Source organism: Drosophila willistoni (genome assembly GCF_018902025.1).
Source record: "Drosophila willistoni isolate 14030-0811.24 chromosome XR unlocalized genomic scaffold, UCI_dwil_1.1 Seg143, whole genome shotgun sequence".
Classification (NCBI taxonomy): Eukaryota; Metazoa; Arthropoda; class Insecta; order Diptera; family Drosophilidae; genus Drosophila; species Drosophila willistoni.
The window spans coordinates 5,851,162-5,866,451 of NW_025814056.1; the positions used below are offsets into that span (position 1 = coordinate 5,851,162).

The 15,290-nt window shown below is 30.9% G+C and overlaps 1 protein-coding gene across 8 annotated transcripts in view; it reads left to right on the forward strand.

Moving 5' to 3' along the window:
* The window catches only part of LOC6645663 (whirlin), a 45,055-nt gene extending 38,629 nt beyond the window's left edge, over positions 1-6,426 (forward strand). For 5 of the 8 annotated variants that reach the window (XM_047011852.1, XM_047011846.1, XM_023177417.2 and 2 more), the window contains 4 exons: positions 3,375-3,461; positions 5,626-5,823; positions 5,907-5,999; positions 6,067-6,426. In XM_047011852.1, coding sequence (XP_046867808.1) covers positions 3,375-3,461; positions 5,626-5,823; positions 5,907-5,999; positions 6,067-6,195 — 507 coding nt within the window. In that variant the 3' untranslated portion in view covers positions 6,196-6,426. The remainder of the gene's footprint in view (positions 1-3,374; positions 3,462-5,625; positions 5,824-5,906; positions 6,000-6,066) is intronic. The other 3 variants (XM_047011848.1, XM_047011850.1, XM_047011851.1) reach the window with 1 other exon arrangement.
* Positions 6,427-15,290: the final 8,864 nt, after the last annotated feature.

The window sequence follows — 15,290 nt, forward strand, 5'->3', positions numbered from 1 at the left end:
TTTATTTTTGGTATTCGTTTAATTTTTTGTTTTCTTTTATTTTTGTTTGACCTGTAATTAGTGTGAAATTCCCACACCCCTCCCCCCACAAAAAAAAAAACTTATTTCAATTGCTGCTGCCCTATATACATATACACACACACACATACAACACCCACCAGCACACACACACAAACATATATATATATATGTATATATATGTTCTAGTTGTAGATTTTAGAACTGTAAAATAAATTTCCATTTGTTTTTTTTTTTGGCTAGCGCTTATCTCAAAATATTAATAACTGAAAATTTAAAAATAGTTGGTATTTGGTTTAGACTAGCAAAACAATTTTACGAAATCTAAATGTCTTAGTTGCTAAAGTTTTTGCAAAAATGTTTTCTTATATGGTAATTGAAATTTGTTTAGAAAAAAATATATATGTATGTATGTACGTATAGACAAATTATATGTAGATCAACATATTTATAGAACTGCCACGCCTCTAAATGCACACACCCACACATACATGCATTCGAGAGCCAACTCTAAACACACAGCACTCGCATACCATAATTTGCACTTGACTTAACGTAGAACACACAGATACTCCCATACACACACAAACACACACACAGACACACACACACACACACTTATTAGAAGGCTTGATGAATGCATTCAAATCGACATTCGTAATATTCAATCCCATAATAAATCGAATAAATGCAACTTACAAAGTTGTTACTACTCACTTATTCATTTAATGCTCCTCTCAATAACCGAATGAATACATAACCCAATGAATATAAATGAGTCGACGGAGTATTCATTTAAGCACAAGACCCTTTAAGTAGGGTTTGAACTACTAGGACTAGAACTAGTCCTTGCCTGGCTTAATGGTCAAATTTAAGTTATTTTCTCTCAAGCGGAAAATAATTAAGTTCACATTTTCAATGGAAAGTTCCTTGTTTTGGTAAATATTTACTTAAGCTACTCGAGATTTCAGTGTTGAAAAGTGAAAAAATCGGCTAAAACTAGATTTCAATGTTGGCAAATACTGTTTTTTATTTGGCGCGTTATTTGACCGCAGCCAAATATTTTACTCTGAATTATAGAATTAGGGAATATTTGGCTGATCTGGCAGCCGAATATTGTATTCTGAACTATATTTGTTATCTGAAATCAAGAAATAAGCTAAACTCCACAATATTTTCGTTTGTTGAGAGGAATGCGAACAAAAGTTTTAAAAAGCCCGCGTATTCGAGTATCCGAAATTTGGCATCCGGCAACACTATTTCAGCTTCTTTTAGCCGGAAATAGCTACTTTTAGCTATAATCCCGTTGAAAACATGATTCTTCTTTTGTTAATTACACAAAAATTACACAATAAATCGCCAAGGCGCACCTGAGGTCGTGCTCGTTTTCTCTTTCGTTTGATACCAAATTTAGTAGTTGAAGCGCGTTTTGGACTCGAGTAACTTAAGTAAATATTTAAAAAAGATGTTTGAATTTTGCTGTTCGAAAATTCGAACATTATACAATAATGGGCTTAAGAAATAAAAGAGTCAAAAAGGGTTCCGAAAACCCATTCTGATATATATACCAATGAATACACAACATATTCATCAATCATCAATAATCTTTTCGTGGGAGACTGAATACTGATGAATACTTAACATACTTGTCTATAACCAGAGACTTCTCTACGTTTTTTAATAATTCAGTCGTGCAATTACATTAAATGGCTTTCGAATTCATATTTGAATACAACATATTAAATTATATACGTACTATTAACAAAAAATTAACTTTAAATCATCAAAGTCAAGCGAAGAAATCTATGCAAACGAATAAATGTATTGGCACGACTGAATTATTCAAAAACTGATTATCTCTTATTATTAATGTGTACTTTGATATTTTGAGTCAGCGAAGTTGTAAATGCATTCGTGTAGCCCTCTAACTCACACAGACACACACACACACTCATACAACATACATATGTACAACACACCGTGTTGAATAAATCTAGGATTTAGGGTTGCCAACATCATCTGTTAATTGTTTTAAGTATTGTCGTCGTATTGAGAGCAACTGAAAAATATTGCAAGGGATAACATTTCATTCCTTCAAGCTATATAATTCATAAATACTGTTCTGTGGCTCTCCAATCTCTATGTAAATTACAAAAAAAAAAAAAAATGTATTAATTAAACTGACGATGTAGTAATTCGATGTCAGTTTGCGAGTGAAAAACAAAATGTATGAAACCCATTCGTTAAAAGTACATTCAAAGAAAAAAGCCAATTGAATTATTGATAGGGAATTGCCGCGAATCGATATGGCTTAAATAAAATCATGATTAAATCAACTTTCATAATCAAATGTGCTTTAAAATCCAATGTTTCTTTAAAACCATTGGCCATGCTTTACATTGTCTGATTTACAAATTTGTGACTGACTTTTGCATGCCAATTAGAGAAATTGCATTGGAAATGAATACCATTTCTTTGTCAAAAATAAAAGCCAAATTCCTCTTTTACCTCAGTTCTCTGGCAGTCTTAAGCCATTCAATCAACTGCAAAGCCTTTTTGCATTGAAAGAGGACAACCTAAAACACAAATCAGTGTTTTTTGCTACCAAATGGTAGTAGTCCTGGATGAAATATACAATTTGATACACTTTCTTCTAACAACCCCCCGCCCGCCCTACCGAAACTCCATTTTCTATTCTTTTTCTCGAGCAGCACGCAGCAAAAATGCTTTTAATCCCCCCGCTCTCCCCCATAATCCATGCCCAAACTATTCACAGAATTCTTGTCTCTTTCCATTATATTCTCTACCTATTCAAATATATATTTTTTACTTTATTCAATTAAAACTCTCTATCTGTACCTGTATCTACATATATATACATATATCTGTTTGTAACATGAACATGAATGGAAAACAACAAAATGAAATGTATTTTCGACATTTCTTGTCACAAATTTTGTTATCAGAAACGAAAACAAGTTCCTACATACATTTATATATACATATATATCTACAAATATTTATAAAAACGTAACACAAAACTATTTCAACTTACTACAAACAAAAAAAAAACATAAAATTAATAATAATAATAATAACAGAAAATAACTCGTACTTTCAACTATGTGCAATAAATTCTTATGCAAATTTATATATTTCTACTATTTTCATTTTACACTCAAACAAAAATTTTTTTTTTTTTTGTTCGATAACAAAATCAAATTACAACAAAATTCGACTATGCCTCTCACAAAAATCAAAAAATGGCCATTTAATAATTACAAACAAAAATCGATACAAAACGAAACGAAAATGCAAAAAAAAAAAAACAAAAAACAAAATACCAAATTGATTAGGAGTTGGCAACAAAACTCTCAAGAAGTTTCGATATGAAGGAAGAAGGCGGCACATTGTTGGGCGATAAAGCTGTACGAAGGCATCAGGTGAGTGCTACACTTTTTTGGTGAAAGCAACAACAAAATAAAACAGACAACAAAACAAACAAAAAACTACTAAGAAATATCAACAAAACAAAAAAAAATAATAATAAAATAACTATAAAATATTCAAATTAAATACCACAGCACTGAATGCCAACAAAAAACAAAAACTCAAATCAGCTCAAAATGTTTGCGGTTTGATATGGAAAATCTATCTATTGAAAAGCTTAATATTAATAACAATTTTCTGTCAGTATCTTGAATGGAAAACACAATTTTAACACACACACACACACAGCAAGAGAAACATATGTATCTACAATACATTTCTTCTATATCATATAATTTAATTTATGATCCAATTCAATAGCACATACAAATTTTTGATCCAATTAATCTAATCTACATACATTTCATGATCCATATTTTCCCTTCACTCACTGAAAACTCTGCTCAATGAAAAACCAAATCTCTCCTTTTTATATGCCTCTAAAATGTTTTTCCTTAGTAAAAGTATTTATATTCAATTGGAATTACTTTTAGCTATTACAACAAATATCAAAACAAATTATGTACATTTGGTTTGACCTCTACACACACACACACATACACAGAGACATATACACTTACCTGAAATACATATATACCAAACTATATATAAATACAAACTCCCTATTTATTGCATCAATTCCTAAAGTTGCTTGCCTTTACTCCAACACCTAAATCTAATTTATATCTGTTGCTAAAATAAAAAACAAAATGATACACAAATTTCTAAACTACAATCACTAACCATAGAACACATAGATAGGACAAACTCATGATTTTTTGATTGCAAACGCTAGCCTAGTCATGGAACCCCAGAGAACTTCGGGAAAACCCGAACGCTCTCACTCTCAATGAGAGCGTAAAATGGGGAGAGGGCAAAGCAGCTACGAAAAAATTTCAGTCTAGCACAGACTACAGAACGACGAAGGCAGGCCTACGTCGCTTGTGATTTCGTTCTGTCTATGTATGTGTACACTCGTCGGTACATGCTCAGGCTTCGTAGTGTGTGTGTGACGTGAAGTTGTACAACATCGCATTTCAATAGCTCGCTCGACCAAAATTTTTAATTTTCGACAAAACAGCGACAATGCGAATAAGAAATGCCCCTGTGGAAAGAATATCAAGAAATATTGCCATCTTCTTCGTATGTATCCCGGTGGCTGTGCCGATAGAGTGTTCGCTTCGTGATGTGACTTGGGGAATGTCCCTGGTTCGATTCCCCACTCGAAATCATTGGCTTATATAATGTTTTTTTCTATTTTATAATTTTGTTTTTTATTGTGGATTTTTTGTTTCTTTATTTTTTGTTTATTTTTCTTTTTTATTCATTTATTATTTATTTATTTTTTATTTATTAAAAAATAGAAAAAAAAACCATATTGGTCGGTTCCGAAGTGGGAATCGAACCAGCGACATTCAGATCGCCAAGCGGACACTCTATCGGCACAGCCACCGGGATACATACGAAGAAGATGGCAATATTTCTTGATATTCTTTCCACAGGGGCATTTCTTATTCGCATTGTCGCTGTTTTGTCGAAAATTAAAAATTTTGGTCGAGCGAGCTATTGAAATGCGATGTTGTACAACTTCACGTCACACACACACTACGAAGCCTGAGCATGTACCGACGAGTGTACACATACATAGACAGAACGAAATCACAAGCGACGTAGGCCTGCCTTCGTCGTTCTGTAGTCTGTGCTAGACTGAAATTTTTTCGTAGCTGCTTTGCCCTCTCCCCATTTTACGCTCTCATTGAGAGTGAGAGCGTTCGGGTTTTCCCGAAGTTCTCTGGGGTTCCATGACTAGGCTAGCGTTTGCAATCAAAAAATCATGAGTTTGTCCTATCTATGTGTTCTATGGTTAGTGCTACAATTCAAAACAAATTTAGCTAAAAAGTAGGATTCCAATTTAGTTTTACGTTTGTTCTAATCACACAGCGTGCTAGTGAACGATAAAAATTGATATTAATAAATTTTATTGATAATAATAATTTTAATTTTTATTTTTTGTAATTTGTACTATTGTATAATTTTAATCAATTTCCAATTTCTTGGTATTTTCTTTCTCGTCTTTTTCCAAACTGTTTTTTTTTTTATGTGTTTTTGCAACACTAGTCCATGCAGCGTCTGTCAGCTGAGCAAAATGGTGGTTCAACGACTGAACAAACAACACATGAACACAATCCAAACGTCGTACCTGATCATAGAGGCAACTTACACATTACAGTTAAGAAAACGAAACCAATTTTAGGTATTGCTATCGAAGGTGGTGCTAATACAAAACACCCGCTCCCTAGAATAATAAACATCCATGTAAGTAAAGTTTGTCATCAATATATTGATGACTTCTCACAGCTGCAATTCTTGATTCATCATTCATCATTTCATTGTCATAGGAAAATGGTGCAGCATTTGAAGCGGGCGGACTAGAAGTCGGTCAACTGATACTGGAGGTAGACGGTACTAAGGTGGAAGGTCTACACCATCAGGTAAGTTTATTATTAGTAACAAGATAATTGTGATTAAATGATGAATGCGCATTTTGTTTCTTTGCAGGAGGTTGCTCGATTAATAGCCGAATGCTTTGCTAATCGTGAAAAGGCTGAAATAACCTTCTTAGTTGTCGAAGCAAAAAAATCAAATTTGGAACCGAAACCAACAGCGTTAATATTTTTAGAAGCCTAACATTTGCTTGCCCTGCCGGCTAGTGACCCATTGGAACGACAAAAGCTTGAGTTCCTTTATGAATGGGGCATCGATTTAACAGAGACGCCAAAACCAATGCCAACACCAATACCGCTGACAAAAGCCAAAAATCCACCGCCACTGCCTCATCATAAAAGCGATAATACCAACTATGGCAGTCCAACAACAACAACAAACACTGCGCTCAACAATCATCATCAACAACATCAACAACAGCAGCAGCAACAACATCATCAACAGCAGCAGTCACATTATCATTCCAATTCAAATTCTAACCCTCATCCCAGTACCAATACGGTTAATACACAAACAACACCAACAAAAACACTACCACCAGCAACAACAACAACAACAACGCAACAACACCAACACCAACACCAACAACAACAACAAAACACAAGCACACCAACAAAAGCCTCAAGAGAGGCAACACCAACACGTGAACGAGATCACTCATCGCAACATGCAACTCCCACACGGGAGCAACATCATCGCGAACGACAGCAACAATTGCGCGAGCAACGAGAGCAACGGGAACGTGAACACCAACACGGACACGAACACAGCCAACATCATGGACACCAGCAACATCATCGAGATCATCATCATCACGACAATACAAATCATCATCCACATCATCATTCACAGCATCATCATCATCATCAGCAACAGCAGCAGCATCAGTCTTCAGCAACATCCTCGCAACAGCAGCAGCAACAACGCTACAAATCTCATAATAATTCCGTTTACCAGTAAAGAAAAATGCAGATGAATTCAAAACCCAATAACCGGATATTCAAAATCATTCATCAAAATGTATGTAAATTTATTGGACAAGGAGAACAAAACAAGTATAATTCGAATCAGTAAACAGTTTAATTGTGCTAAACTTTGTGCCTACCCCACACCCCCCAGAACTCCACTACTCCCCCTACTCTCTTTCTCTCACTCTCTATTAGTCTCTCTTTCATCCTCTGTCTCATGCACGCCTTTTTACACTGAACGAAATGTAAGATGAAAGACAAACGCTAAACCGAAAAACACGCTTGAAAAATGCTATTACAAAAAATGAGGAAACAAAAATGAAAACCCAAAATCAAATTTAAATTAAACGTTGTTGTCTAAGCTTTCCCCTAGGCTCCTACCAACCGCATTCCCGATCCTCTTTGGACCACATAAATACCACCACAACTACCTACACCCTCCCCTCCTCCACCTCCATCCATCTCTCTTTCACTCTCCAGTTAAGTGAAAATCCAAATCCGTAAGTCGCAAAAAATGCTCTGGAAAAGAAAAACCCCAATAAAAATAGAAAGATATATCAAAAAAGTACAAAAAAAACAAAAAAAAAAACAAAAATTTCAGTTGGAAAATCCTTTGATTTAATTCTCTTTCATTTCTATGACGAGGGTCCTTCAGAATATTTTTGTACATTACAATCATAAAAATTATGCAGTGAGCGATTAGAGCTCTTGTTTCGAATACGGATTATACAAAATTTTATAGTTTGAACAGCAAACGAAATCCTTTAAAATGTTTGAAATCGCTAGAATTGAATATAGATGAAAAAAACCGACAAGAATCTGTAGTGGGTTTAATGGAGGGGTCTAGAAAATATTTTTCAAGAGGTTTAAGATATTTGGCATAGTCATTTTAATAAATTGCGATAAAGGCATTTTGCCATTATGAGAATTTATTGAAATCGAACGATTACTTTGAATTACTTTGAATTGATTACTTTGGATATAAATTCCCGGACTCCCCCGTGGATTCTTCCATGGTTAGTTCTTAACACTCAGTGCATTTTGATTCATTCATTTCAGTAGATAGATTTCGATTCTCATGGAAAACTTATTGAACGACCCTTGCATATCAGATGAGAAATGTTTCAATTTGATCAATTTTATGTGATTCTTAATTTGTAAATATATCAGCTACAGAAAGAAAAGCAAAATGAAAAAAAATTAAGACACTGCCAAAAAAAAAAAAACAAATATATATATCAAAACTCTACCCAAAAAAAAAAAAAATAAATAAAAACAAAAAAAAAATAAAAAATTACCAGAAGCAACGCGCAGACATCTCACTTAACGGCTAAAACTGATGCAATATGTAGATATGTATAACTCCAACTTTATAATGTGTGTACATATATATATATATATCCCTATGTATATATGTATATATGTACATTAATCCATCCCCAATGAGGTCCTCTTCTTATACCCACAACCTTAACCACAAACACTTAGAAAACGATGCCAATTTAGGACTTCTGTAAGGATCTATACAAAACCGAATCCCCTCAAATATATCTATCAAATGAGAAACAACAACACAAACAACAACAACAACCAACACTTTGGCAACAATGGAAATGTGTGTGTAAAACTGTATATCATATTGTATTGTATTTGTATTGTATTATTATATATGATTCTGATTCTGATTATGAATGATTATGCTTATGATTCGTAGTGTTAAACGATTAGTCATTTAAAACAGAAGCAAACAAACAAGCAATAAGAATTATTATGTTGAACAAAAAGAATATGAGAAAGTATATATATTTAGTTTCACGAGTTATTTACTGTAAGAGAATAGAACAAAACAGAAAAGAAAAGAAAAAAAACAAAACAAAACTTATACCCACTTTTCCCCTTTCCTTTCCACAAAAACAACAACAACAACAATATGGCAAATACACACCCCGAAAAAAACAAAAAGGAAAGTAAATAAGAAACCAGAGCTTAAACAATAAAAAAAATGAAGAAAAAACAAAACAAATCAAATTATAAAATATCCTTTCTAAACACAGTAAGCAACAAAAAAAAAATTTAAATAAATTTATAAATAATTAGACGACAATGCAGAGAAAAAGAAGAATAACACATTAAGTAAAGCAAAGCGAAGTAAGAAGTAATGCAAGAGAATGAAAGGAAGAACAATTATAACCAAAACAACAACAACAACAAAACGAAGTAGCTAACTAAAATACACTGTAAAAAAGAAACAAGTGCAAAGCTTATGAAAGAAAGGCAAGCTTAAATATACACACACACCCACAAACAATTGCAATATACATACACATGCACTAGACACATATACACACACACACACACACACACACACACACACACGCATAATGCTTTATTATTTATAACAGCATCAAACAAACAAACAAACAAACAACAATGAAACAAATATGAAGCCCACCTAAGCAAAGAAAAGTAAAGCAAAAATTAATTTGTAAAAATAATCTAAAATGTATCACATGTAAAAAGTTATAAACAACAACAACAACAACAAGAACAAAACAACTACAAAGCATATTTAATTATTATCAAGAAAAAAAACAAAACTACATTAAACAACAACAAATCAAGATCAAGTTGATAAAAACAAAATACTAAGAATACAAAAGAAAAAAAAAGGACGTAAGAAATTAAACAAAATAAAATTATACCCCCTCCTTAACCCCTGCCACCCCACCCCCCAACAAAAAAAAGCAAGCCACAAGTGTCGTTTTAAACAAAGAAGCACTTCATCTCACATGCGTCTCAGCAGCTGAGGCACACTCACACTCACACCCACACCTACACGCACACACATACACATACGCCCACTAACTAACCTAACATCATAATCCACACCAAGTTTAAATGCTTCCAAAAGTATTACAAGCTATTAAAGGTATTCATTGAATAAATGTTAACTAATGAAAATCAAAAAGAAGAAATGGTTAAAAGTCTAAGATATCAAAATTTCACAATGATTTCAATTCGAAATTTAGGTTTTCTGTCAAGCATTTGTTTGAATATTTTGCCTTCTTATGGAAAACAACTCAAAATCAAATCAATTTTAAAATGATCTTTACATTCTAAATGTGTATATGCGTTTGCTTCCTTATGTATCCAAAAGAAATCTAGAAATATAAAAGAAAGTTCACCCTCCAAAGTATGCAATATAAATTTGTTTAAAGAACAAGAATCCTTTCTTTTACCACATTCTGAAAAGGAAATTTTCGACTGCTTATAGCCATTTGAGAATCTAGGGCTACGAATTAGGAGAACTATGCCTCCGTAAAGTATGCAATAAACAGTCTAAGAATTCGTCTATTTAAACACCTAATAAAATTTAGGAATGTCCTATCAATAAATTATAATTGCTGAAACCAAAATTGTTCTAAGTTATCAGGCATAAGAAGAATTATAAATTTGTTGACAGCAATAAATGTTCAAAGCCTATTGCATACTTTGAGGGGTAAAGACTCACAATTTTTGAACATGGCATACTTTTCTCCATAATCTATGTTCCACTAAATGCAATGTCCAACTAGGATATATTAAACATTTATATGAATATTTTGATTTCATAAACATTTTGTTCTAATTTCGTTTTTCATCAAATTAAAATGGTCATTTTTTTGACCAAAAATTAATGAGCATACTTATTCAAATGATTGATATAAAATAGATCACAAAAATATATGTAAAACTTCTCAATATTTTGAACTTAAAATTGACTATTAATGGTTTAAAACAACCGTCAGAAAATTGATTTAAAAGAACCGATGTTCAGTCGAATCTCCTTAAACTTTTTTTAAACTTGGTTCCGAGTGAAACAAAACGAAATCAGCAAAATTGTGGTCGATTTAGGTTCGGAAATGAGCATATACACACACATATGTAATTTGTAATATAAATATTGCAATTTTTTTTATCAAACTTCATTTACAACAAATTATTTAATCAACTTTCTTCAATGAATACCACACAATGTGTTAATTAGTACAATTTAAACTGCACACTGCACTTTTTTCAATGTTTGTTGAAAAGTTAAAAAAGAAAACTAAAATTAACTGCAAAATTGTATTTCCCTTCACTAAATTTACAAAAACAAAAAAATCCAAAGTTGTTAAATTTTTCCCTTATCCCAACCCTTTTCCACCTCCACCACCCCCACCAAAAAACCAAACCAAAAAAAAAAAGTAAAAGAAAATTAAAATGGTAAACGAATTATGACAAAAAAAAGTAAAAAGCTATGCTACTCTCTCTCTCTCTCTACCATTAACTCTAACTGCAAAATAAACTAAACATTTACGCAAAAAAACAAAAACAAAAACCAAACAAGAATCTATGCTGTAGAAGAGAAAACGAACGCTTAAAATTTGAGGTTGATTGGCATTAAGTAAAAATAATAATAATACTAACAATACAAAAAGTAAAAAAACCACGCGAAACAAATAAAAGATGAAAAGCTAGGGAAATGTTAAAACGATGTTGAAAATAAGCCGACAGGGCGCGATCAGGAGCAAAAACTAAACAAAAAAAAAAAACCAAGAGAAAAAACAAAACTCAACTAAGCTAAAAAAACTAAACTAAACTAAAAGCACGACTTAAGAACACAAACAACCAAAATTGTGCAACAAAACAAAAAAAAATCTAAAACCAAAATGGAACTTTCATATTTGTGTATTGTAAAATATATAAGAAACAAGAAAAATCCCCAAAAAAAAAAAAGAAATTAAGAAACAAAAAAATTATACAAAAATGGAAATTAATTGATTTCTCTATATCTTTTCTCTCTTTCCGTCTTTTTCTTATGCGATCTAACTATCTCTGTCTGTCTCAATCATTCACTTGGTCATTGTTGATTTTGTTTGTTGTGTGTGATAAGCGTTAAAATCAAATGAAACGGCAAAAAGAAAGCAGAAAAAACAAATTAAAAGAAAATTTATTAATTAAAAAAAGAAAATGAACATTTTTTTGTGTCTAGAAAATCGGATCAGATAAAAATATATACTCTGTATGTGTATAACAAAAAAAAAACACAAAAAAAATTAATGCATGGCGCTTTTTGTGCTCTTCTGTTCTACATACAAAAAAAAAAACATTCGGCAAAATCCATAACTCGCTGTCTCTTTCTCTCTCACTCGCACTCAAAAATTCCTTCTCTTTCTCTCTGCTTAAATTTTCTATACATATGTCTGTGTTGTAAAAGGAAACCAAAATATATACAAATTAAAACTAATTAAACGAACATTAAGAAATGTTAATTTTGTTGACTATTATGTAAAAAAAAACCCTAAAAATTAACGCTTAACTGTATATTAGTTATGTACATTTTTAGCTAAAATTACCAGAAAAGCAAAACCAAAAAACAAAAAAAAAAAACTATAAATGAATAAAGAAAATCAAGGAAAAAAGCAAAGAAAAGCGCATGCTGTTAGTTATTGTTAGTAAATCTATCAGAATTAACAAGAATTCATTAAAAAAAATTTACTAAAGTTGTTTGTTTTTTTATTGTTTGTTTCTCTCTATCATTTAAATCTGTCTCTGTCTTTGTTATTTAATTAAGATTAACAAAAATATGATGAAAATCCTTAAAAAATATTAAAACTTGATCATAAAAGTTTCTTTTCTCATTGGAAATTCGATTTATTGTACAATCATTGCCTTAAAGTAGAGGAGATGTGTGTATATAGTAGACCGATCCGAATGTTAAATGAATGAAATTCTGAGAGAATTCAGAAAAAACAAACCACAAACAGACAAGACAGACAGATATGGCAAGATCAGCTATATATAGATATATATATATAAATAAATAGGAATATATTTTACATTTTGTTTGTTGTTTCTGTATTTTGCTTCATCAATTTTTTTTTAATTGAATTGATTGAGGGAAAATCACAAATACATATGTACATGTACATGTAGTTGGTATATATGATTTATTCTCTATTTATATACAACAACAACAACAACAAATTCAAATTGAAAGGCTTGAGATTAACAAAAAAAAAACAAAAAACAAAAACCCTTAGCATAACTAATTAAACATTAAGTGTAACATGTAATCGTATTTATAGCATACATACTACAACAACAACAACAACAAACAGCAACCACATACATACATACATACATATAAAAGCATATACAAAAACAAAAAAAAATTATATCTTACAAAACAAAACCAAAACGTAAAGACAATGACAAGCAATTTTAAGCAAAAATTTCAAAATATTTAAAACAAACCACAGAAACAAAAACAAAAAACAAAAACAAACTGGCTACCAATGCTAATGCTAAAGGGTAAACGGCATTTAATTTATTTAAATCATTCAAAAAACAAAAAACAACAACCTAAACCAAAGCTTATAAATACCATAAACCCAACTATATAGTTAAAATATCGTAACATAAATAGCAATAGCATACATATATATATATATATAAATAAATATATATTCTAGTTGAAAGTAAATATAAAAAAAAACCCAACTAAATTGAAATGATCATATATGTAAATTATAAAAAGAAAAATGGGATAAGATTGATCTAGAACTTTTGAAAAATATATATAAACAAAAAACCCAAAAAACCCAAAAAAAAAAAAAAAAACCAAGATAGGAAACAAGTGAGAGATGAGATCGTGAATTGCTGTAGATATACCACATAAATATGTACACATCAAATTCTATATACACACAAACACACACACTCACACATACAAATAATGTGAAAACATCTCTTTAAAGTCTCGCTTTTCATTCCAACAACAACAACAAAAATTATAAGTATGTATATGTATATGTATATCTTCAAGATAAGAAAAGTCTTTGATTTCTTATCAAAACAAACAAATATATATATATATATATATATATATATATACAAATATTTATATATATATATGTATATATATTTCATACACACGGAACCACTCACATAATAATGCAAGAACGACAACTACAAGAAAATCTACTGTGCCACCTAGTACATAACAAGAAAATGGTTATATATCTGCAAAAAACAAAAAAAAAAAAATACAAAAATTGTATAGAAACTAAACTTGAATCCAAACCCAAAGAAACAAACAAATGTAACAAAGCAACAAATAAATCGAATGCTCACTTTTATATTTTTATCATACATACATACCAAAAGCAACAACAATAAACATATGCATACATACCAACAACACACACACACACACACACACACATACACCCACACACACAATACATACGTATTTATATCAAGAAAAACGAAGCACCGTATAAACCACTGAACAAACCTAACAACAACAACAAGATGAACAATATATTTATATAGAAATTGAAAAAAGGATATACATATAATATATATATATGTATATGTATGTATGTATATGTACTTAATTTGAAGCTTTGTAGAGCCGCTAACCCAAGACCTCCTCCTCCTCCTCCCCCTACATACTTACACTCAAACACACATCCCTCTCCATCTCTCCCGCTTTCTGTCCCCCCTTAAACATTACTTTTTTCCTGCGAGACAAAATCAACTCATATATTAATTAAAAGAAAAACAAGCAAAACAAAAACTAAACTAAAAACAAAAACAAACACAATTAACAAAAAAATTGGTAGATAAACTAAAATACACAAGAAAACACCAGGCATAAACGCAAAAGATCGAGCTAAACTAGTGCATAAATATATAGAGAGAAAAACCAAAAAAAAAAAAACAAATTATTTCAGTTGTGTATATTGTAAAATTATGAAACCCCAAAAAATTAAAGTTAAACATTTAACAAAAACTTATTGAAAGCAAAACAAAAAAAAAAAAAAAACAACAACATGAAAACATTAACATTAATTGTATTTATCAAAATTTAAAAGAACAAAATGAAAAAAATGGAAAGTAAAACGCATTAGCATAGCAAAAATATAATAACAATAATTATATGAAGCGCTGATTTAATATTATATTATTAATTATTGAACAACAACAACAAAATGATATTGTCCTTGGTATTTACATATACATATATGAGAAGAAGAAGAAGAAAAAAACAAAACAAAACAAGTAAAACAACAACAGAAAGAGGAAAGAAAAAAAAAAGACAAACAAAGCAAAAAGAAAAAAAAAATGAAATTAAAAATAAAAACAATTTTTTTTTTTTATATATATAACAACCGGTTGAACCTCTTGATTTGCATAGGCGGCGGCTCTCGTGCGCAACGTGTTATCCAGACCAGAGAAACCGATTCAGATTCAGATTTAGATTTTGATTCTAATATAGTT